This window comes from Leptidea sinapis, chromosome 1 (assembly GCF_905404315.1).
Source record: "Leptidea sinapis chromosome 1, ilLepSina1.1, whole genome shotgun sequence".
Lineage (NCBI taxonomy): Eukaryota > Metazoa > Arthropoda > Insecta > Lepidoptera > Pieridae > Leptidea > Leptidea sinapis.
This window is the reverse complement of record NC_066265.1, coordinates 287,665-310,624: the sequence shown is the minus strand read 5'-3', so window position 1 is coordinate 310,624 and position 22,960 is coordinate 287,665. Positions and strand designations below refer to the sequence as shown.

At 33.0% G+C, this 22,960-nt stretch overlaps 1 protein-coding gene and 8 non-coding genes across 9 annotated transcripts in view; all 9 read right to left on the bottom strand.

Moving 5' to 3' along the window:
* Positions 1-22,960, bottom strand: part of LOC126967950 (uncharacterized) — a 41,470-nt gene that overhangs the window by 15,134 nt on the left and 3,376 nt on the right. Inside the window, exon 4 of the mRNA XM_050812666.1 lies at positions 18,604-18,688. Within this exon, the coding sequence (XP_050668623.1) occupies positions 18,604-18,688 (85 nt within the window). The remainder of the gene's footprint in view (positions 1-18,603; positions 18,689-22,960) is intronic.
* Positions 16,413-16,531, bottom strand: LOC126971100 (5S ribosomal RNA). The gene has a single exon (XR_007730816.1). It is a non-coding gene; the product is annotated as a 5S ribosomal RNA (ribosomal RNA).
* LOC126971098 (5S ribosomal RNA) lies at positions 16,615-16,733 on the bottom strand. Its single transcript, XR_007730815.1, has one exon. It is a non-coding gene; the product is annotated as a 5S ribosomal RNA (ribosomal RNA).
* On the bottom strand, positions 16,817-16,935 carry LOC126971095 (5S ribosomal RNA). Its single transcript, XR_007730814.1, has one exon. It is a non-coding gene; the product is annotated as a 5S ribosomal RNA (ribosomal RNA).
* LOC126971090 (5S ribosomal RNA) lies at positions 17,019-17,137 on the bottom strand. Its single transcript, XR_007730812.1, has one exon. It is a non-coding gene; the product is annotated as a 5S ribosomal RNA (ribosomal RNA).
* LOC126971079 (5S ribosomal RNA) lies at positions 17,221-17,339 on the bottom strand. The gene has a single exon (XR_007730811.1). It is a non-coding gene; the product is annotated as a 5S ribosomal RNA (ribosomal RNA).
* LOC126970941 (5S ribosomal RNA) lies at positions 17,423-17,541 on the bottom strand. The gene has a single exon (XR_007730744.1). It is a non-coding gene; the product is annotated as a 5S ribosomal RNA (ribosomal RNA).
* On the bottom strand, positions 17,629-17,747 carry LOC126971068 (5S ribosomal RNA). Its single transcript, XR_007730810.1, has one exon. It is a non-coding gene; the product is annotated as a 5S ribosomal RNA (ribosomal RNA).
* Positions 17,831-17,949, bottom strand: LOC126971060 (5S ribosomal RNA). Its single transcript, XR_007730809.1, has one exon. It is a non-coding gene; the product is annotated as a 5S ribosomal RNA (ribosomal RNA).

The following is a 22,960-nucleotide window of genomic DNA, read 5'->3' as shown; positions in this document are numbered from 1 at the left end:
AGGGTTGCTGTTCATGTAAGTCGACTTCAAAAAGTCACAAATTCATTCAGAGGTCTGTGTATACGTTTTTATAATAAGGTCCCTATTGACATTCAGAACTTACCATAAATGAATATAAATCAGTGCTAAAGAAAAAGTTGTATACTATAAAATATCTGGATCTAAAGAACCCTTGACTTGGACTGAGCTGCTGGTCTGTTACATGTCTGTCTTAGTTTGATAAATGTCATTATAGTTATATAATTTAAATATTAATATTGTTTCTGTTTTTTAATCAATTTTAATAAGAATAATAATTATAATTATGAGTTATGTAAATTGAAACAAAATTGTAAGTAAAGGCATTTAGTAAGTATTGCATAATATGTAGATGAACATTGTTTTGTTATTCGGTAGATTTCTCGTGACAGGCATCGTCATGCTCGCTTTAATGCCTCTGCTTGTGGTGGCGACGTAGGGCGGTTGTTCCCTTCCCTAAAATATGGTCGAGGGAGGCGATGGCTGGTCCATGCGTCATGCTCGTGAACGGGTGCTACTCGTGGTGGCCGGATGATCTTGTTACCGGGAGGTCTGCTTGATGTGTTTTTTTTAAATATTATTTCCTTTAAAGTTACAGTTATTATTTATTTTATGAAATGCTCACATAATGCCTCTATTTATTTACGATATAGATGGATTGATGCATCTTCTATAGTCAATAACTCTTGTGTTTATAAGTATTAATTTACTTTTTTTTTCCTTTTTTTACTTACTCGTGTAAGCCTTTCTGTTTTTGACATTTGAGTATTTTTGTTGCGTCACTTTGCATATACAGTAGAGCCTTGATAATCCGAACTAGCAAAAACTAACCCCTGTTCGGACTCACGAAGCGTTCGGATTATAGTATGTAAGGAGAAAAAAAAACATTTTTATTCTTAAAATAGTGTTTAATTATATACATAGTTTAAGAGGTACAGTAAGCAACGAGCTGGGCTTTACATATTGACCTTGGGAACGCTCTTATTACAAGCAGCGTAAGGACTACAGTCGTAATGCAAATAAAAAGCCCGGCTCGTTGCTTACCGTACATTTACATAATAATTAGGTACCATAAAATACGTAAGGTGTAAATTGTCTATTTAGTCATAAATTGATCTATTTTAGTTTGGCGAGTCCTGTTGATGGACCAGAAAAAAGCTTTGTCCCTCAAGTTACGTAGCATCATCTTTTCCGATAAGGATAGGTCATTTTCTTCAGCCCACTCCAAGCAAGTGTTCAAAGATGATATGGCTTGTAAATGAGTAATTTTCTTGACATTTGAAGCAAAATAATCTTCAGCTAAAGACTCGTCATTCTCTTGCGTTATTTGGGTTATGATCTCATCATCAGTTATAGGATCTGTGCAATTCTCCTCTTCACTCATGGACAAGAAAGTGGAAATGGTTTCTTCTGTATAACCACGATTACGTAAAAGACTGAGCGGGAGATCGTCTTCTACGTCGAAGTCATCATTTTCTTCTGATCTATCTTCTGTTGAATTTATTTTTTCAGGCCAAAGAGGCTTCCAAGATTTTTCGATAAGAGACGATGATACATGATCCCAACATTGCGCTAGCGAAAAAATGGCGTCTTTAATTGTGACGCTTTTTATAACATCATGCAAGGTTAAAGCCTCATCGGCTTCTTGCTGCACGAACATTTGAATCAGGAGTTTCTTTTTGTAATTTATCTTGACATTTTGGATTACGTTTTGATCCATAGGTTGGATCAAAGGCGTACAATTTGGAGGCATGTACAGTACAGAGAAGTTGCCGTCTTCTGTTGTCAAATCTTCAGCATTTGGATGTCCAGGGGCATTGTCTAAGAGTAGCAATGCTTTTTGTGGCAGTCCCATTTTTTTTAAATGGCGTTTGACTTCAGGAACAAAATGGCCTCTAAACCACTCGAGAAAAATATCTCTGGTTACCCAAGCACGCCTCTGCCCTTCATAATGCACTGGTAATTTTACAGATCCAAAAGATCTTGGCTTTTTTGCCTTCCCCACAACTAGCAATGGTAATTTGTGATTCCCTGTAGAGTTTGCGCAAGGCATAAAAGTTATTCGCTCTTTAGACACTTTCGACCCAGGAGCGCTAGTTTCAGCAGAAGAGGCTAAAGTTTTGTCCGGCAGAACCTTCCAAAACAATCCTGATTCGTCGGCATTGTAAATTTGTTCAGGGCAAAGGTTCTTTTCTTTTATCTCGTTTAGGAATTTTTCTTGGAATGGTTGAACAGCTTCCGTATTGCTAGAGACTTTCTCACCTGACACTTTCAGCTGACGTATGCCATGACGTTTTTTAAAATTATCAAGCCATCCTCTACTTGCAGAAAAATCCGAACCTGTTAGTTTTTTATGGAAGAATCTCGCTTTTTCCATTACGACCTCACCAGACAATGGAATGTGGCGTCGTCTTTGTTCTAAAAACACAGTGCTTCTTCTAGCACTGGATTCTCTGGTAATTTTAGAGTTTTTCTGAACCCTGGTCCTTTCTCAGTTTTAGCTATAAAAGATCTCAATTTTTGCTCATTTTTCTTGAGGTCTGTAATTGTTGATTTTCCAACGCCATACTTACAAGCAAGAGAAGTTGCCGACACTCCGTCCTTTAAACTGTCTAGTATGGTGCACTTTTCGGCTATAGTCAAAGTTTTATGTTTGCGTTTTGGTGTTGGAACCATCTTTATAACCTCAAAAAACACGCCGCGCACGAGTACAGAGCAGAAAAACGTGGAATGGACGCGCAACGTGGCAGTCGTAACTGCAGACTAATTAATAAACAACATAGCAGCGAGGCGAAGGCGAGGAAGTGGGGTGGGGTATGCAGTTCGGATTATAGCGACATTCGGATTAGCCTGAGTACGGATTATCGAGGCTCTACTGTATTGTAATTGAAATGATTTGTAAAACAATTAAAATGTAAATCTTGACTTAAAAGAGTGGCAATGAGTTTCTTGCTACTTCTTCTCATTAGCTTCAACCCTTTACGAAGTAGCGGTAAATTCAATAAGAATTTTTTTTTTATAATTTTTTACATAAGTGAGTAGTAGGGATTCGCCGGTTCTGGCTCACAGTAGTAGGGATTCGCCGGTTCTGGCTCCTCGATTCTGGCTCACTTGCTCGTGATGCCTACTAAAAAAAAAAAAAAGAAGTTTGGTGTCAAACTAGTGGTTTTGATGTATTTCCGAGCGATTGCGCTGATCCGTTTTTCGATATCTCTTATAGTTTCAAAGTTAGCATTTTAAATTAAACAGATCCATAATCATTAATAATCACTGGTCATTTAGCTAATGATTGGTGAGCGACTCAATGTCTAAATTTCCATGAACATGATACAGGTAATTTACTAATTACCTCTATCACATTCGTTACTACGATTAAAAAGACAGTTTCTGTATTTATTATTTATTTTTAAAACATGATTTAAATAAAGTATATAATAAAACATCATTGCAGATTGTATCATTTTCAAAATATTTGATGAAATCATTCAAACTCTTCTTATTAAACTTAAAGTATAGATACATTATGCAGTACTCGCCACACACTGCGGTATATTCATTCTGTACTCTTGCAGTATTGTAGTTATACATTCTGCAATTCCTTTGTAAAAACATCAGCTGGAATCCCTGAGGTGGACGACCATATGAATCGAAGTATTGTCCAATACCCTGCTCATCAATGTGTATTGCAACCCAGTGAGTGCCTGGCTTATTATCACTATCTAAATTGCTGACAATATAACAGGGCGTTACAACATATATCGGCAATCGGTTTGCCGCGTAAACATTATTTTTAATACTGGGATCGATTTTGTTCAAATAATTCTGTATCTCGATTGTATTCATATTAGTTGAGAACAGGGTCTTGTCAGTTGCGAGGATTGAATAGTTATGTGGATCATAATAACATAAGCACTCAATAAATAAGGCTTTAATGTATCTTATTCATGTATTTAAAACTTATATGGTTACAATAAAACAAAATATCATTACAAGCGATTCAAATATAAATCTATGAACATTTGATGAAATTATATTTTCATCAATTTTATTATAATATAAAAGCTGATTGAAAACGAACTTTGTACCTACATACTTACGTAGTCATTAGTACAATCTGGAAATGGTGACTCCATTAAACTATCAATAATTGAACTTATCATTTAAGTGCCATTATGTTTCACCACAATATTTAAAAACCAGTACTAATCATAAACAAATTTACTTTTACGATATTTTAGTATAAAATGCTAGAACTGTTCAGAAAAATAATCATTGAAGTGGCGTATTCAGTCAAATTATTATATATTTTGTGTGTTGTGTAATTGTTGAGTGATTTGCTGCAATGGAGGTAAGTTTTATCTATTATTCACTTTGAAATTAAAAAGTAATATCATTTGTTATATTAAGATATGTATGTATAATACTATTCTAAAGCAGTCTTATTGTTGTTGTAGAATGCATTCAACCCAACAATGGAAGAAACTACATATAAAACATTTTACTATCCATTATCTGAAGATAGTCAGGATTCATTAAAAGTTCCTCAACTTAAATCCTTGAAGAGGGCCAGCTCAAATGAAAATATAGATGCATTATTCGAAGTGAAAAAAACAAAACAAAAGAAAATATCATCATCAATATCCAGAGCACATGAGAATGGAAGTATTTACATTACAACTAATGCAGATGACGGAAGAAATGCATCACATTTGGTTAAAATAGAAATCTATGATCTCAATAAAATAAAAAACACGCCTGCACAAGAACAATGGAAATACGCTGATTATAGATTAAAATATTATACAATCGACAATAATGAAAGTTATAAGGACATAAAAAAGATTTTATACAATGTTACGAAGAAAATTTTAGAAACAGAAAATTATAAGAAATATAATTTTAACAATAAGTAGGTAGCTATGAAGAAATACATAAATATTAGTTCAGTTTAGTTATTAGTTTATTTATTCTCTTATACAAATAATATTATTATATTTTCATCATTTGGAAAATTAAACATAACGATATGGAACTCTGCTTTGTATGTAATGAGGTTGAAAAAATGATCAAGTGAGTTATTTTCTTTGTAAATTATTTAGTATTATATTATTGATGAAATGTGGCTAATATCATTCACTTATGTTGTAGTCAACCTGTTCTACAAAGTGGAGGAGGTTTTAAGAGAAGAAGTGTAGTATTACAAGGCAGTGAAGACAATGATACAAGTACAAAGAGAGGAAGACAAGGGGAACCATCCACATCATCGGGGCTCACCAGTGTGAACGATGAAATGGTGAACTGTTCTTTATGTCAAATCTTAATACGGAAAAGATATTATGCAAATCATCTTAGAAGTAACCTCCATAAGAATAACGTAATGCAATTACATAGTACTTTAAAAAATGTCACAGTACACGAATCGGCTTTTGGTAATAGAATTATCTCATATAAAATAAAGAGTAAATCCAACCAATTACAAACATTCGAAACACCAGAAATGTTTTTGAATTCTATTAAAAATGAAATTATTTCACTATTTGAGGAATCTGTTCGATTGCTTACAATTTTTAAAGTTAATTTTATTCTGCACGCTAATTTTGTTCAAGAAACAAAAAATATTTCTAATGAATTTGAATTTCAAACATGTAGTTATACTATAATGCAGGGTGAGGATTTAAATTTTTTCTTTTCGTCCTTATGTGATATGTTGATGACTAAAATTAGCACATTTGAGAAAAAAGATAGTGGTTGGAGTCTTAAGAAAATAAATGCATTAGACATGAATATAAACAAATTCAATCCATTACGTGGAAAATCATATATTGAATTACCTAAAGAAATCAAATTAAAAAAAAGTGTTATAAATGTACAAAACTCGGATGATTTATGCTTTAAATGGGCTTTGCTTTCTGCATTATATCCAGTTACTAAGAACTCTCAGAGAGTTTCATCTTACAGTAAATATTCAAATAAATTAAATTTTGACGGAGTTACGTTTCCTGTTAAAATGACAGATATACAGAAAGTAGAAAGGTTAAATAATTTAAGTGTAAATGTTTTTGGTCTTGAATACAATTGTAAAAAGAAAGTACATGAATTAGTTGGTCCATTGTATTTAACAAAATCACGGAAAATTGTTCATATCAATTTATTATTTATTTCGCACGGAACAATTAATCATTTTTGCTACATTAAAAACCTATCGCGTTTAGTAAGTGGTCAAATTTCAAACCATGAACATGCAATCTACATCTGTGACGGTTGTCTTTTACACTTCTCAACAAATGATAAGTTATCAGCTCATCAATTGAATGATTGTTGTCATATTAAAGTGGAATTGCCTAATACAGAAAAAACTTTTAAAGATTGGTTTGAACAACCAATTTCAAACAATGTCTTAAAATTTGATAAATTTAATAAGATGTTACAAATACCCTTTGTTATATACGCGGATTTTGAAGCTTTCCTTAATCCAATTCAGACATGCTTTAACGATCCATCAAAACCTTATACAACTAATGTTCACAAACACGAAGTTTATAGTTTTGGGTACTATATTAAATGTTCATATGATGATAGTTTATCAAAATATGAAACATATAGTGGTCCTCATTGTACTCATGTCTTTATGAATCAGTTGTATAAAGATTTAGAAGTGATTTGCACAAAAAATTATTTTGTCATAAGTCCAAAACCTTTGACTTCCAATGATAATGAAATTATTTCACAATGTAAAGACTGCTTTATATGTCAATCTAATTTAAATGGTGAATGTGCATTATACTTTGACTCGCATACAGGAAATTTTAGAGGAGTTGCACACGAAGTATGTAAGACAAAGTTTAGAATCCCCTATCACATTCCAGTTTTTTTACACAATCTTAGTCAATATGACTCTCATTTTATTGTTCATGCATTAAATTCTATAGAAGGGGAAATTGATATTATTCCACAAACGAAAGAAAAGTACATTTCTTTCACAAAAACGATAAAATTAAATAATCATAAAATTCAATTGAGATTCGTTGATTCGTTTAAATTTTTACCTTGTAGTTTAGACAAACTTGTTCAAAATTTGAAGGAAGAACAATTTCAAACATTAAAATATAATTTTCCAAATAATAATGATTTTTTACGTCTTAGAAAAAAAGGAATTTATCCATATGAATTTATGTCGTCACATGATTCCTTAAAACTTTCAGCACTCCCTAGTCGCGATAAATTTTACAATACATTAACCGACACACATATTTCCGATGAAGATTATGAACATGCCAAGGATGTTTGGCAACACTTTCATTGTCAAAATATGTCAGATTATTCTGATTTATATCTTAAAACCGATGTTTTACTTTTAACAGATGTGTTTGAAAATTTCCGAGCCTTATGTTTGCAAACATATGGTCTAGATCCAGCTCATTATTATACAGCACCTGGGTTAAGTTGGGATGCTATGTTAAAATGCACAAAAATTAAATTAGAATTACTTCAAGACTTTGAACAAATAGCTTTTATTAGATCGGGCATTCGAGGAGGTGTATCTCAATGTAGCAATCGTTATGCCAAAGCTAATAACAAATATATGCGAGAATATGATAAAGACACACCAAACTCATTTTTAACTTATCTTGATGCTAATAACCTTTACGGATGGGCCATGTCTCAATTCCTTCCTACAGGAGGTTTTGAGTGGGTAGATGTCACAACTAATTTTGATGTCCCTGATGATTATGAATATGGTTTTATTTTGGAAGTAGATCTAGAATATCCTATTGAACTGCATGATTTACATTCTGACCTACCCTTATGTCCCGAGAATATATGTATTGGTAATACAAAAGACATAAAATTAGTTCCAAACCTTCGTAATAAAATTAAATATGTGATTCACTACAGAAATTTAAAGCAATGTCTGACAATGGGTTTAAAATTACAAAAAATTCATAGAATTTTAAAATTCAAACAATGCGCATGGTTACAATATTATATAGATTTAAATACAAGCATGCGTAAACTAGCCACATCTGATTTCGAAAAAGATTTTTATAAATTAATGAATAACTCAGTGTTTGGAAAAACAATGGAAAATATCGAAAAAAGAGTAAATGTAAAATTATTGAGTCATTGGGAAAATCAGGGTAAAATTCTAGGCGCACAAGATTTAATTGCTAAGCCAGAATTCCATAGTTTATCTATTTTTAATGAAAATTTGGTTGCAGTTCAATTACGAAAGACGAAATTGTTCCATAATAAACCTATTTATTTGGGATTTTGTATATTGGATATTTCTAAAACTCTAATGTACGACTTTCACTATAACTATATGTTTAAAAAGTTTCAAAACAAATTAAAATTATTGTACACAGATACTGATAGTTTAATATATCAAATTTTTACAGATGATTTTTACAGAGATATAAAACCTGATTTACATTTGCGTTTCGATACCTCTGACTATACAGAAAAAAATATATTTGGCTATCCAAAACTCAATAAAAAGAAGTTAGGCTACTTTAAAGATGAAAACAATGGTAACATATTTAATGAATTTGTAGGACTTAGATCTAAAATGTATGCATTAGATGTTGAGGGAAAATTCACAGCTAAAGCTAAGGGGGTTAATAAAAGTGTTACTAAGAATATGAAAATGGAAAATTATAAGACTTGCTTATTTGAAAATAAGAACGAATATTGTTCAATGCTTAGATTTAAGTCAATAAAGCATAATATTTTTACTCAAAGAATAAATAAATCTAGTCTGTCATTTAATGATACCAAACGGTACATTTTACCAAATAATATTGATACCTTAGCATGGGGTCATCATAAAATAGAATAAATATTATATTAAATTTTAAGAATAAATTATTATAGTTTTAAAAAACCAAATGAGAGATTATTGTATTTAGATGTATAAGTTGCGGAGTAAAACATGATGTACTGTATATTGTTTCAATTATAGATTTTTCTGTTTAAATAAATGGTGGTTTAATAACAGATTGTTTCATTACTATACTAAACCTTAACACACATAGACGTAGTAGATAATGCATCATTTCAATCATCCATTCACTGCAATAGTTGCTGGTCCAAGTGGATGTGGAAAATCAGTTTTCGTAAATAATTTTATAAAATTTTTGAATGATATCTGTGATGCAAATTTTACTCAAATCACCTGGTGCTTTGATGAAATGCAGCCTTTATATAATCTCAACCACATTAATTATCTTCAAGGTTTACCTGATTTATCTATGTTTGACGGAAAAAATCCTCAACTTGTAATAATTGATGACCTGATGAGGGAATCAGATGGTCGTATTGTTGATATATTCACGAAAGGAAGTCATCATAGAAACTTAAGTGTGTTTTATTTATCTCAAAATTTGTTTCATCAAGGTAAAGGACAAAGAGATATATCACTCAACTCAAGTTATATAATATATTTCAAAAATCCTCGAGATAAAACCCAAATTCGATACTTATCTCGTCAAGTATTCCCTGAAAATCCGAAATATTTGGAAGATTCTTACAGAGATGCTACCAATGAAGCTCATGGTTATTTAATGATTGATTTGAAACAAGAAACAAATGAATTGTGTCGCGTTAAGACAAAGATATTTCCATCCGATGGATATTGCACTGTTTATGTACCCACAAAAGGGTTTAAATATGGTAAGAATCAAGAAATTTCGATCATTTATAAATGATGCATAGACGTTTAAAGACGCATAAAGATTTGTTAATTGCTCTACATAAACTGAAGCCAAAATATCAAAAAGCTTTATTAAAATCATGTAACAAAACAGAAATAAATTACATTTGTGAATGTATTCATAACGTACTGCGGGGTAACGTTGAATTGGCCGAGAAAGAAAAATCTAAATTAAAGAAATATAAAAATATTCTTCGAAAATTGGTAAGAAAAGGTACGAATAAAATTAGAAAAAATATAATTGTACAAAAAGGAGGTTCATTTCTACCGATAATATTGGGTTCTATTCTAAGTGGGTTGATTAATTCATTTATTTAAGAAAATGGACAATGCTAAAAAAATGTTACTTATTGAACCATCATTATTGGAGAAGTTAAAACAACACAAAGAAAATGATACGCCAAGATCTCGATTAGATACTGATATGCAAAATATCTTAAGCAGTGACATAGAAGATCGAAAGAAATGTATTTTATATTTGCAAACCCTTCAAAGATATCTAAACTTCGTCAAAGAGGATCGACAACCATACCACATACCACTTATAAATGATAATGATTCATATATTGGTTTTAATCAAGGTCATAATGAAATCGATACTGATTATATAAATCATGATGTGAATAAAATAAATGTAGTTCCTTCTCAAACATCAGTGGAGGTTAACAAAAATATTGGGGAAATATACACGAGCTCTGAAATACTGAAACTAATACCGAAAACATATGCTAAAAAAGGTGAACTTTTACTAAATTTGATTTCCTTGAATAAAAATAAAATAAGCTGGGATGAATCTGGTACCGTGATTATAGATAATGAAAAAATACCTGGGAGTAATATTGTGGACTTGGTGAGTGATACCTTGAGAGCTCTTCAGAAAAGTGAACCTATAGGTTGGGAAAAATTCGCAACAACTTTAAAGGAAATAAAAGTACCACTCACTTATATCGGGAACCCAAAGCGAGTGGATTTTATAAACCATTTGCAATTAAAAGAGGTTGAATCTAAATCAGTACCTGACGAAGAATTTTCTACACCAACAAGTAATAAGTACACAGGGAAACTAAAAAAAAGATTGGACTGGGAAAAATGGACCCCATATTAGAAATAAATAAAATTTATTATGATGCATCACATCCTGCTGGCTACAGCACTATTGATAAATTGTCAAAAGCAATGAAGGGTAAAATGGACAGAAATAGTGTCTTAAAGTGGTTACAATCACAAGAAACATATACATTACATAAACCTGTTCAAAGAAAATTTTCTCGTAACAGATATATTTTGTCTAATATTAATGAGTTATGGCAGGCCGATTTAAGTGATATGAGATCTTATTCTGAATATAATGATGGTTTCAAATACATACTTTGTGTTATTGATGTCTTTAGTAAATATGCGTATGTTCGAGCAATGAAAAAGAAAAACTCTGAAACAGTTAAGGAATGCTTTGAAAGTATTTTTGCTGAAGCTAATACTACACCTACACATATACAGTCTGACAAAGGAACTGAATTTGTTTCCAAATATGTACAAAAATATTTTAAATTAAAAAACATAAATTATTATACAACCAATAATCCAGATATTAAAGCAAGTATTGTCGAAAGATTTCAGAGAACTCTTAAAACGAAAATGTGGCGCTATTTTACACACAAAAATACTCATAAATACATTGATGTTTTACAAGATCTAGTGCATTCATATAATCATAGTTTTCATTCTAGTATAAAAATGTGTCCATGTGATGTTAATAATACAAATATAATGAGTGTATGGCAAAATTTATATGATAGAGAAAGTAAGATAAAAACATCAATTAGTATGGTGAATCCAAGAATTCACGTTGGAGATTATGTTAGAATAACAAAACATAAACATATTTTCCAAAAAGGATATGAATCAAATTGGAGTGACGAAATATTCATCGTATCTACCATAATACACCGATCTCCGTTTGTAGTATTTACTTTAAAGGATTTAGAAGGCGAAGAGATAGTTGGTACTTTTTATGAAAAAGAGTTACAAAAAATCATATTCGACCCCACTACTAAATACAAAATAGATAAAATAATACGCTCTCGATATACCGGTAACAGAAAAGAATTGTTGGTGAAGTGGAGAGGTTATCCAAATAAATTTAATAGCTGGATATTAGCTTCTACTTTGAAAAAAATATGAATAAAGATAGTTTTTATTTAACTTTACTAAGCAATAGTTCTATGGATTATTTTCCTGATAATACAACAACATTATTTTCTACGAAACTGCCAAAACCAACAATACTAGAAGGTGAATGGAGGGTTGGAGTAGTAGAATTTCAGTACCCATGCACTATGTTCACCGTTCAAGAACATGAAAACATTATTTATATAACAAAGTTGATGCAAGTACCCAATGAAAGTAAACCGTCATATGTTTATTACAAGACACATATTCCAGCCACAAATTACGATAACATAAATCATATTTTGATAGCACTGAATAACACTCGAGAAAAAATTAAATTTAAGTGCGATGAGGTTTCAAGGATTGTAGTTGCTACGATAACGGATGAATCCATAAAATCTGTAACTCTATCACCTAAATTATGTCTTCAACTAGGGTTCGAACCAAACAGAAATCTCGTTGAAAAAAATTTTGGAAAGTGTCCAGCTAATTTGCATTTGGGTTTACCCTCTCAATTATTTGTTTATTGTGACATAGTGGAGCCTCAAATCGTTGGAGATGTTATGACACCCCTTTTACGAATAATACCATTGGATCCCTCAAAATACATATATGGAGCGTACAAAATGCACGTTTTCTCTCCTCCCCATTACCTACCTGTGATGCGTAGAGAATTTGATACAATTGAAATAGATATAAGAACAAGCACCGGTCAAAAGATACCATTCCAATTTGGAACAGTGTGCATTAAACTCCACTTTCAAAAATTATAATGTACGACAAACGTGATAACATTTCATGTCCATATGAACACTATTATACTCACCAGGCCGGATCGGGTATCGGAGTTATTTATAAAGGAGCACCGTATCAAAGAGGTCATGGAATCGGAAGTTTTCTTGGTGGGCTGTTTAGATCTATTTTACCACTACTGTCTAGTGGTGTTCGAACTATTGGTAAAGAAGCATTAAGTACCGGTGTAGGTATATTATCAGATATGGTTAATGCACGCCCCATGGAAGATTCAATAAAAACTCGTCTAAAAGAAGTCAGCTCAAATTTGAAACGAAAAGCTGATGCTAAAATAGATAATATCAACATGTTTGGATCTGGGTATATAACAAAACGAAAACGTCGTTCTGCGATCATTCCATCATTGACCGCGAAAGCGAAAGCTATTAAGAAATTAAAATTGAATCAAAAACAAATCAAAGATATATTTACTGATTAAATATGTCATTTTTACATAGTCAGTCTTGTGAATGCATTAAGTCCGAATTGGATTTATTTGCATTACCATCAACTCAAACTAGCATTGAAAGTGGACTATGGATTCATTATAAGCCCATTTCATCACTTGCTGATGATGGGCCAATAGAATTTCAAGTACCTGGGGCAGGTGATGACTATGTGGATTTATCCCATACTTTACTCCATATAAAAGCTAAAGTTTTGAATCAAGATTATACAAAACTGACAGTACCGACAGTTGTGGCCCCAGTTAATAATTGGTTACATACACTTTTCAGTCAACTTGATGTATATTTAAATCAAAAACTTGTATCGCCACCGAATAATACATATGCATATCGAGCTTATATTGAAACTCTATTGAATTATGCACCTGCTGCAAAAGAATCTCATCTCACTTGTGGTCTATGGTATGAAGATACAGCTGGAAAAATGGATGCAACTGATGAACAAAATAAAGGATTTATTAAAAGACAAGAATTGGCTAGTGAAAGCAAAGAAATAGAAATGATAGGACATTTACATGGAGATTTATTCAACCAAGAAAAATTTTTGATTAATGGCGTTGACATGTGCGTAAAGTTAGTTCGTTCTAGAGAAAATTTCAATCTCATGGCTTCATCAACTGACCATAAATTTAAAGTGTCTATTACAGATGCAACTCTTATTATTCGAAGAGCACGAATCAACCCAACTGTGCTACTTGCACATCAAAAAGTTTTATCATCTACCACAGCAAAATATCCAATCACGCGAGCAGAAGTCAAAGTTTTAACTATACCATCAGGCATTCAGGGGAAAACCCTTGATAACATATTCCTTGGTCAAATACCCAAAAGGTGTATAGTCGGTTTTGTGAATAATGCATCCTTTAATGGTAGTCTCACAAAAAACCCATTCAATTTCGAAAATTATGATATTAATACATTTTGTTTATACATAGATGGACAACAGATACCTTCAAAAGCATTACAGCCATCGTTTGACAGTAATATTTTTACTACGGTCTATCATACGTTATTCTCAGGAACAGGTATACATTTCCTAAATGAAGGCAATGGAGTATCAAGAGAGCAATATGCCAAAGGGTTTTGCTTGCTAGCCTTCGACTTAACACCCGATTTATCAGCAAATTCTTCAAGTCATTGGAATCTTATAAAACATGGTAGTGTAAGATTAGAAGTTCGTTTTGAATCAGCTCTTACACAAACAATTAACTGTATTGTTTATGCGGAATTCGATAATGTTATTGAAATTGATAAAAATCGTAATATTTCTGTAGATTACAGCAGTTAGAATATAATAATTAATGTTTGAATCGTTTGTATCCTTGTGTATTTTTTATGTTGATTAAATACTAGATTACCTTATAAATTTATATAATAAAAATATGTATATAAACTGATATTTTGTTTTATTATGGTGAAACATAATGGCACTTAAATGATAAGTTCAATTATTGATAGTTTAATGGAGTCACCATTTCCAGATTGTACTAATGACTACGTAAGTATGTAGGTACAAAGTTCGTTTTCAATCAGCTTTTATATTATAATAAAATTGATGAAAATATAATTTCATCAAATGTTCATAGATTTATATTTGAATCGCTTGTAATGATATTTTGTTTTATTGTAACCATATAAGTTTTAAATACATGAATAAGATACATTAAAGCCTTATTTATTGAGTGCTTATGTTATTATGATCCACATAACTATTCAATCCTCGCAACTGACAAGACCCTGTTCTCAACTAATATGAATACAATCGAGATACAGAATTATTTGAACAAAATCGATCCCAGTATTAAAAATAATGTTTACGCGGCAAACCGATTGCCGATATATGTTGTAACGCCCTGTTATATTGTCAGCAATTTAGATAGTGATAATAAGCCAGGCACTCACTGGGTTGCAATACACATTGATGAGCAGGGTATTGGACAATACTTCGATTCATATGGTCGTCCACCTCAGGGATTCCAGCTGATGTTTTTACAAAGGAATTGCAGAATGTATAACTACAATACTGCAAGAGTACAGAATGAATATACCGCAGTGTGTGGCGAGTACTGCATAATGTATCTATACTTTAAGTTTAATAAGAAGAGTTTGAATGATTTCATCAAATATTTTGAAAATGATACAATCTGCAATGATGTTTTATTATATACTTTATTTAAATCATGTTTTAAAAATAAATAATAAATACAGAAACTGTCTTTTTAATCGTAGTAACGAATGTGATAGAGGTAATTAGTAAATTACCTGTATCATGTTCATGGAAATTTAGACATTGAGTCGCTCACCAATCATTAGCTAAATGACCAGTGATTATTAATGATTATGGATCTGTTTAATTTAAAATGCTAACTTTGAAACTATAAGAGATATCGAAAAACGGATCAGCGCAATCGCTCGGAAATACATCAAAACCACCAGTTTGACACCAAACTTCTTTTTTTTTTTTTTAGTAGGCATCACGAGCAAGTGAGCCAGAATCGAGGAGCCAGAACCGGCGAATCCCTACTACTGTGAGCCAGAACCGGCGAATCCCTACTACTTAAGTGTCATTTCCGTGACCTACATGAATAAAGTGTTTTTGAATTTGAATTGAATTTGAATGTTGCGCTTTGAGAGGGCACTGCTAATGAATGCACCGTGCGATTTTTTACTACTCATGAATTAGCGGCATGGTTTAACGTTGCCTTACCAAAAATATTGACTCAATTGCGTCAAATCAATAAAATAAAAAAAATATGAAAAATGGGTGCCTCTAGATTTAACTGATCTGCAGAAAGAAGCGCGTGTTGAAACTTATATTGCCTTGTTGAATCGATGCGTTGAAAAGTGGATTCCGAACCGTAAGCGAAAAATGCAATGGCTGACCCCAGGTCAAACGCCGCAACAATGTTGCGGCGTTTTCTTTCTTTCTATCTTTTCTATTAGACTGCAGCAACGTATAGAAAATAATGATAATTATTTGGTTATATAAATATTATGTTAAATAAAAAAAAGAATTCCTTCTTTTCAGTACAAATCGGCAATTTCATACTTTAAGCCGTAATACATGCACATTGTATTCTTGTTACAAATTAAATGTACGTAGTATTTATAAGCTAAAAACAACAAAAAATATCACGCGCTCTTCCAAATACCTGTCACCCATCTAAGTACGATAGACCGTTCGAACATTATCAACCAATAATATTAACACCAATTAATTAAACCAAAATAAAATAAGAGTTAAATGAACAAAAAGCCAACATCACGCGGTGTTCCCAAGCGGTCACCCATCTAAGTACTGACCGCGCCCGACGTTGCTTAACTTCGGTGATCGGACGAGAACCGGTGTATTCAACGTGGTATGGACGTTGGCGATAGACCGTTCGAACATTATCAACCAATAATATTAACACCAATTAACTAAACCAAAATAAAATAAGAGTTAAATGAACAAAAAGCCAACATCACGCGGTGTTCCCAAGCGGTCACCCATCTAAGTACTGACCGCGCCCGACGTTGCTTAACTTCGGTGATCGGACGAGAACCGGTGTATTCAACGTGGTATGGACGTTGGCGATAGACCGTTCGGACATTATCAACCAATAATATTAACACCAATTAACTAAACCAAAATAAAATAAGAGTTAAATGAACAAAAAGCCAACATCACGCGGTGTTCCCAAGCGGTCACCCATCTAAGTACTGACCGCGCCCGACGTTGCTTAACTTCGGTGATCGGACGAGAACCGGTGTATTCAACGTGGTATGGACGTTGGCGATAGACCGTTCGGACATTATCAACCAATAATATTAACACCAATTAACTAAACCAAAATAAAATAAGAGTTAAATGACCAAAAAGCCAACATCACGCGGTGTTCCCAAGCGGTCACCCATCTAAGTACTGACCGCGCCCGACGTTGCTTAACTTCGGTGATCGGACGAGAACCGGTGTATTCAACGTGGTATGGACGTTGGCGATAGACCGTTCGAACATTATCAACCAATAATATTAACACCAATTAACTAAACCAAAATAAAATAAGAGTTAAATGAACAAAAAGCCAACATCACGCGGTGTTCCCAAGCGGTCACCCATCTAAGTACTGACCGCGCCCGACGTTGCTTAACTTCGGTGATCGGACGAGAACCGGTGTATTCAACGTGGTATGGACGTTGGCGATAGACCGTTCGAACATTATCAACCAATAATATTAACACCAATTAACTAAACCAAAATAAAATAAGAGTTAAATGAACAAAAAGCCAACATCACGCGGTGTTCCCAAGCGGTCACCCATCTAAGTACTGACAGCGCCCGACGTTGCTTAACTTCGGTGATCGGACGAGAACCGGTGTATTCAACGTGGTATGGACGTTGGCGATAGACCGTTCGAACATTATCAACCAATAATATTAACACCAATTAATTAACTAAACCAAAATAAAATAAGAGTTAAATGAACAAAAAGCCAACATCACGCGGTGTTCCCAAGCGGTCACCCATCTAAGTACTGACCGCGCCCGACGTTGCTTAACTTCGGTGATCGGACGAGAACCGGTGTATTCAACGTGGTATGGACGTTGGCGATAGACCGTTCGAACATTATCAACCAATAATATTAACACCAATTAACTAAACCAAAATAAAATAAGAGTTAAATGAACAAAAAGCCAACATCACGCGGTGTTCCCAAGCGGTCACCCATCTAAGTACTGACCGCGCCCGACGTTGCTTAACTTCGGTGATCGGACGAGAACCGGTGTATTCAACGTGGTATGGACGTTGGCGATAGACCGTTCGAACATTATCAACCAATAATATTAACACCAATTAACTAAACCAAAATAAAATAAGAGTTAAATGAACAAAAAGCCAACATCACGCGGTGTCCCCAAGCGGTCACCCATCTAAGTAATTTAAAAATAAACTTAAAATATATTTAGTGCATAAATTATATTATAAGATCAGTGAATAATTAATAGAAAATGACTTTGAAGTAACATTGACAAATATGTATTTAGTATCTACGTATTTTAAACATGTATTTTTAATTTAACTGTGACATTTATAATAATTTTTCTTAATAATGATATGTTCACTCTTATTTTTAACTTCACGATGCGATTAATTTAATTTTATTTTATTTAATGATGAAATCAATTTTGTTTTATGATAATTATTATGATTTGATTATAATTTCTATATGTCAGACATGGAGAGCTAAAATGTATTTAAATCATCTATAACTTCCCTTGTCAACAAATAAACTCTTACTTACTAACCGCGTCCGACGCGGTTGCTTTAATTCGGTGATCGGACGAGAGCATGTGATTCAAAATTGTTGAATCATAAATATGACAGCAAGGCCACACTGAATCAGTGTTTTGAGAGGTTCCCAAGAGCTGGCTGGAGCTTTAAAGTTAATCCTAAAATGAACTTACGATTTGTCTGTTTCGCCCCTTTGTGATCCTCGCTCGAGATCATGTAGAGTCAACGTCTTTGAGAATATCTCATCCCATGGACTTCCTGTAAAATTACATAAAATATTTGGGCATTTTCACTTTAGCTGTAATAATAATAGTCTATATTAAAAGGTATAAACAGAATACAACGTATACATTTAAATAAAAAAAAAATAATAATAATTTAAAATTGCCGATGTCAATAATGTTATCATAATTCATATATTGTCGTCACTCATCATGCTCAGTCAAATTGGTCGTACTTCTTGTAACGGGGCTATTTTTTGTTGGCTCCCGGTGCAGTGAGTGCCAGTGTTTGAACATGGAACCGTTCTGAACTGCGTCCCGCCAATGTACTGAGAATCTCGTTACTAGAGGTACGGAGACGATTCCATAAAGAATGATCGCGAACAAGTCCGGTATTCCGGTCTTAGCGAACATTGCAGTACCGTGGCAACTTCATCATGATACGATACGCGTCATTGTATTGCACCCTGATGATGTTGATGGCACGGCTGGTCTGGTGAACTTGACCCAAAGTTGACATTATATTAAACATAAACATAATATGCTCTGAACAATGTTACCTTTACTTCATCACTGCACTTATTATTATCAGTATAGATAAACACGAACAATGCTATGGTTCTTATATATTATTTACGTTGGTTAGCGATATACTAAATTATTAATTGTTTTTTCAGCTGACCCGGCAGACTTCGTACTGCCTCAATCGATAAATAAAATACCTTAACTTTTGTATAAAATAAACTTAAAACAAACAAAAGGAATCCTTTTTTATAAAAACAAATAAAAAAAATGCTCGGTACGAATGAAATTTTATTATTATTTTCGATTAATTAGGTACACACGATATTCCTTACTTACGAAACAGAGTTTTCCTGAAATATAAGGTTTCAATTTGATATTGATAGACCACATACAGTTTTGATATAGTCTGGTAACCAATTCAAAGCTTTCTGATAAACTTTTTGTTTTGTTGGTTCGGTTAGTTCATATATTTTATTTTTGGACAAAACATAAGATTTATCAATATGCATAAAAATAATCTGATATATTGTTAATCTACCTACCTCACTTCAAAGTTGGTACTTTGTATAATATACCAAAAAAATATAAGCAACTTGTTGGAAATACTGTATCTCTTCTCATTGTTTTTCATTTTGTTTATGGAAGAGAGGACAAACGAGCGTCCGGGTCACCTGATGTTAAGTGATCACCGCCGCCCACATTCTCCTGTAACACCAGAGAGACCACAAGAGCGTTGCCGGCCCGTTCAAAAAGTGTACGCGCTTTTTTTAAGATACCCATGTCGGGTCGTCCATGTCGTATCTCACATCACAAGAAAGCTTATTCCACAGCTCGTCGTACGTAGAAGAAAGTTCCTTGAAAACCGCACTGTGGACGAACGTTCTGGATAAATGATGGGGATGATATCCTTATTAGTAGCATGTTGTGTGAAGGTGGAATTCAGCAGCAGTAATCAAATCAAACAGCTCTTCGGACTACTACCCGTGATAATACGGTAGAAGACACACCATGAAGAAGAATGAACACACGTCCCTATGCAACGTCAAGTTATCTAGCCGTTTACAGAGCACTTGGTCTCCGACAATTCCCTGCGGTGCACACGGTCCAATGGTTACTGTTTACACAACTTTGCTCGGATAGTAGTCTCTTGGAACTATAAAAAATAAACTACGTTTAAAAAAACCGACTTCAAAAACTGAAAAGTATCTAATAACTAAAAATTCAATTTAATACACGTCTCTTATGCAAACGTTTACCTTTAATATATATAAAATACTATTATTAATATGTGCTACCTATTGATAGGTTTTAAGTCAATGCCAAGCCCTAAACAAAATAAAACTTAATATATAAACAGCTTACTTGCTGTACTGTCTGTTTGCTTAGGTTGTTTTGTTCTAGACGAAGCTATCCCGTTCAAATTCACGAGTGGCGAGTGTTTTATTACATTTGGCTTGGCACCGACTTTAAACCTATCAATATGTAGCACATACAAATAATAGTATTTCTTTAATATTAAAGGTAAAGGTTTTTATAAGAGGTGTATTAAATTAAATTATTAGTTATCTGATACTTTTCAGTTTTTGAAGTGGGTTTTTTACACGTAGTTTATTTTTTAATTTTTACGTTTTAATGTCAGTTAATAATTATATAAATATTCATAAAATGAAAACTACTGGGCCAAATTTTTATGGGACCAAATGGCATCTATTTCGCATCAAACAAAAGAAGAATTATGTAAATCGGATCATAAATCTCAGAGAAATCGGTGTACATACATAAAAAAAAATACCGATCGAATTGATAACCTCCTCCTTATTGAAGTCGGTTAAAAACACTTTACTCTAGTAAAATTATCGAAGTATTTTTGCACACAGGCACCAGAAAATACTTATATATAAATAAAGTTTTCGCTTTGGTCAATTATTATAGAAATCAGAAAATGTATATAAATATAATACGTTTCATCAGAATTATTAAAAATTAGTTTATACAAGATAATTGCTGACCCGGTGAATACCCCGCGCCAGCTCATTATATGAATATTGTAATGAAATGTCATTGACTGAATTATTTATATTGCCTATTTATACGTAGGTATTTCGAAGACAAAACAATATATGTTTCGGATAAGTAATGATCAACATATATACTAATACATTCTCCGAAACACGCTGCATTTAATGTAAAAGTAGATATTATTGTGCACTACTTTTCGCAGTATAACCGAAGGGAAAATCCGCCATACATTTATTAGTACAATATAGATGCTTGATATAGACTCTGACGTTACAGAAACACCGCGTAAAATGGCGCGTTTGAATAGCCGAAAAATATTTTGGGAATACAATATTTATTTTTTAATTCAATAAGATTGGTTTTTTACGATATTAATAATCAAATTTAAGTATTTTTAAAAACCATGCATATTATTAAATGGAAGCGCAACTAGACTAATACTAACTGTATATCATTCATCGGTTCAAAACATGTACGGTTATTCAATGGCTGTTTAGTAATTATGTATAAAATATGATACTTACACAATCAAACTTCACGAAAGACCTATTAAATTAATTGTTCATTAGTTTGAGAATGATATTATGAAAGAAAGTGACGAGGCATCACTCTCACCACGACATTACAACTCTAAGCCCAGCTAGCCACCAACTAGCTACGGCCCTGACAAACCGCTTACACATTAGGTACTTCTTGATAGCAGAAAACGGCACTCCTCTTGTATCACTTATCTGGTATCCTGTTCTAAGAAACTTCCCACTGGTAAAAAAACTCGGACACAAAATATGTAGTTGCAGTATTTATATACGTAACATGTCATGCAAGTTAAAAGCTGATTGTCCCGGGCTCTCTGATGTTAAGCCTTGGCACTTGACCTGAGTGGTAGTTATATGAGCCGGAGCATACAGCAGGGTGGCCGTCACCTGACAGTTAGAGATGGAGCCTATTATGTGCCTGTTACTCCAGAATACCGTGATTGTTGTTGATGTAACAACGTGTTATAATACGAAGCACGCCGGCGACAGGCATCAACAAGTAGGACCCATAGTCACGTGCGTACGGGAGGGCCGACGACCGGCCTAACATGTGGGTTAATGTAAGTACCTAAAAATATTTCAATTAACGAGAGCATATAAATTTTAATTAATCAAAAAAAAATATATATTTTCATTTTTTTAAGTGAAAACTTCATTAACAGCGTTGAGCACTTTCCTTGGGATATATATAAAATATTAAACTCGCGTCAGAATTACACGTGTCCTGATCGAAAATACGTAAGACAAGTCGTTGAAATTATGGATGAAAGTTGATTTTTCTGAAGAGATAAACATTTAAATGTATAATAACTATAATAGTTTTAAAGTGTTAATTTTTTTATGTAATTAATATAAATTGTCATTTTTGTGTACGATAAATGAATATCGTATTTAACTATAAAAACAGGGGTACGCGTACAGGGGTGACCCGATGATAGTGATAGCCGTGGCAACTGAAACAATATTAGTAACATGGCGAGCGAGGATCGAGCCGGCCATCGTAACAGTTCCACGTTCACCACTACTACCACCACCACTAATCACTGATACATATATATAAAAAATAGCGTACTGCCCCTGAATAAATCACACACCCACTGAGACATACCTTTACCTAACTATACACACGAAAATAGGCATGAAATTTGATATTGAAATTTTCATAGATCCATGCATGCGAAGACAAACCGTAACTTTGATATATTAATATTAGTATTCAAGCGAAATAG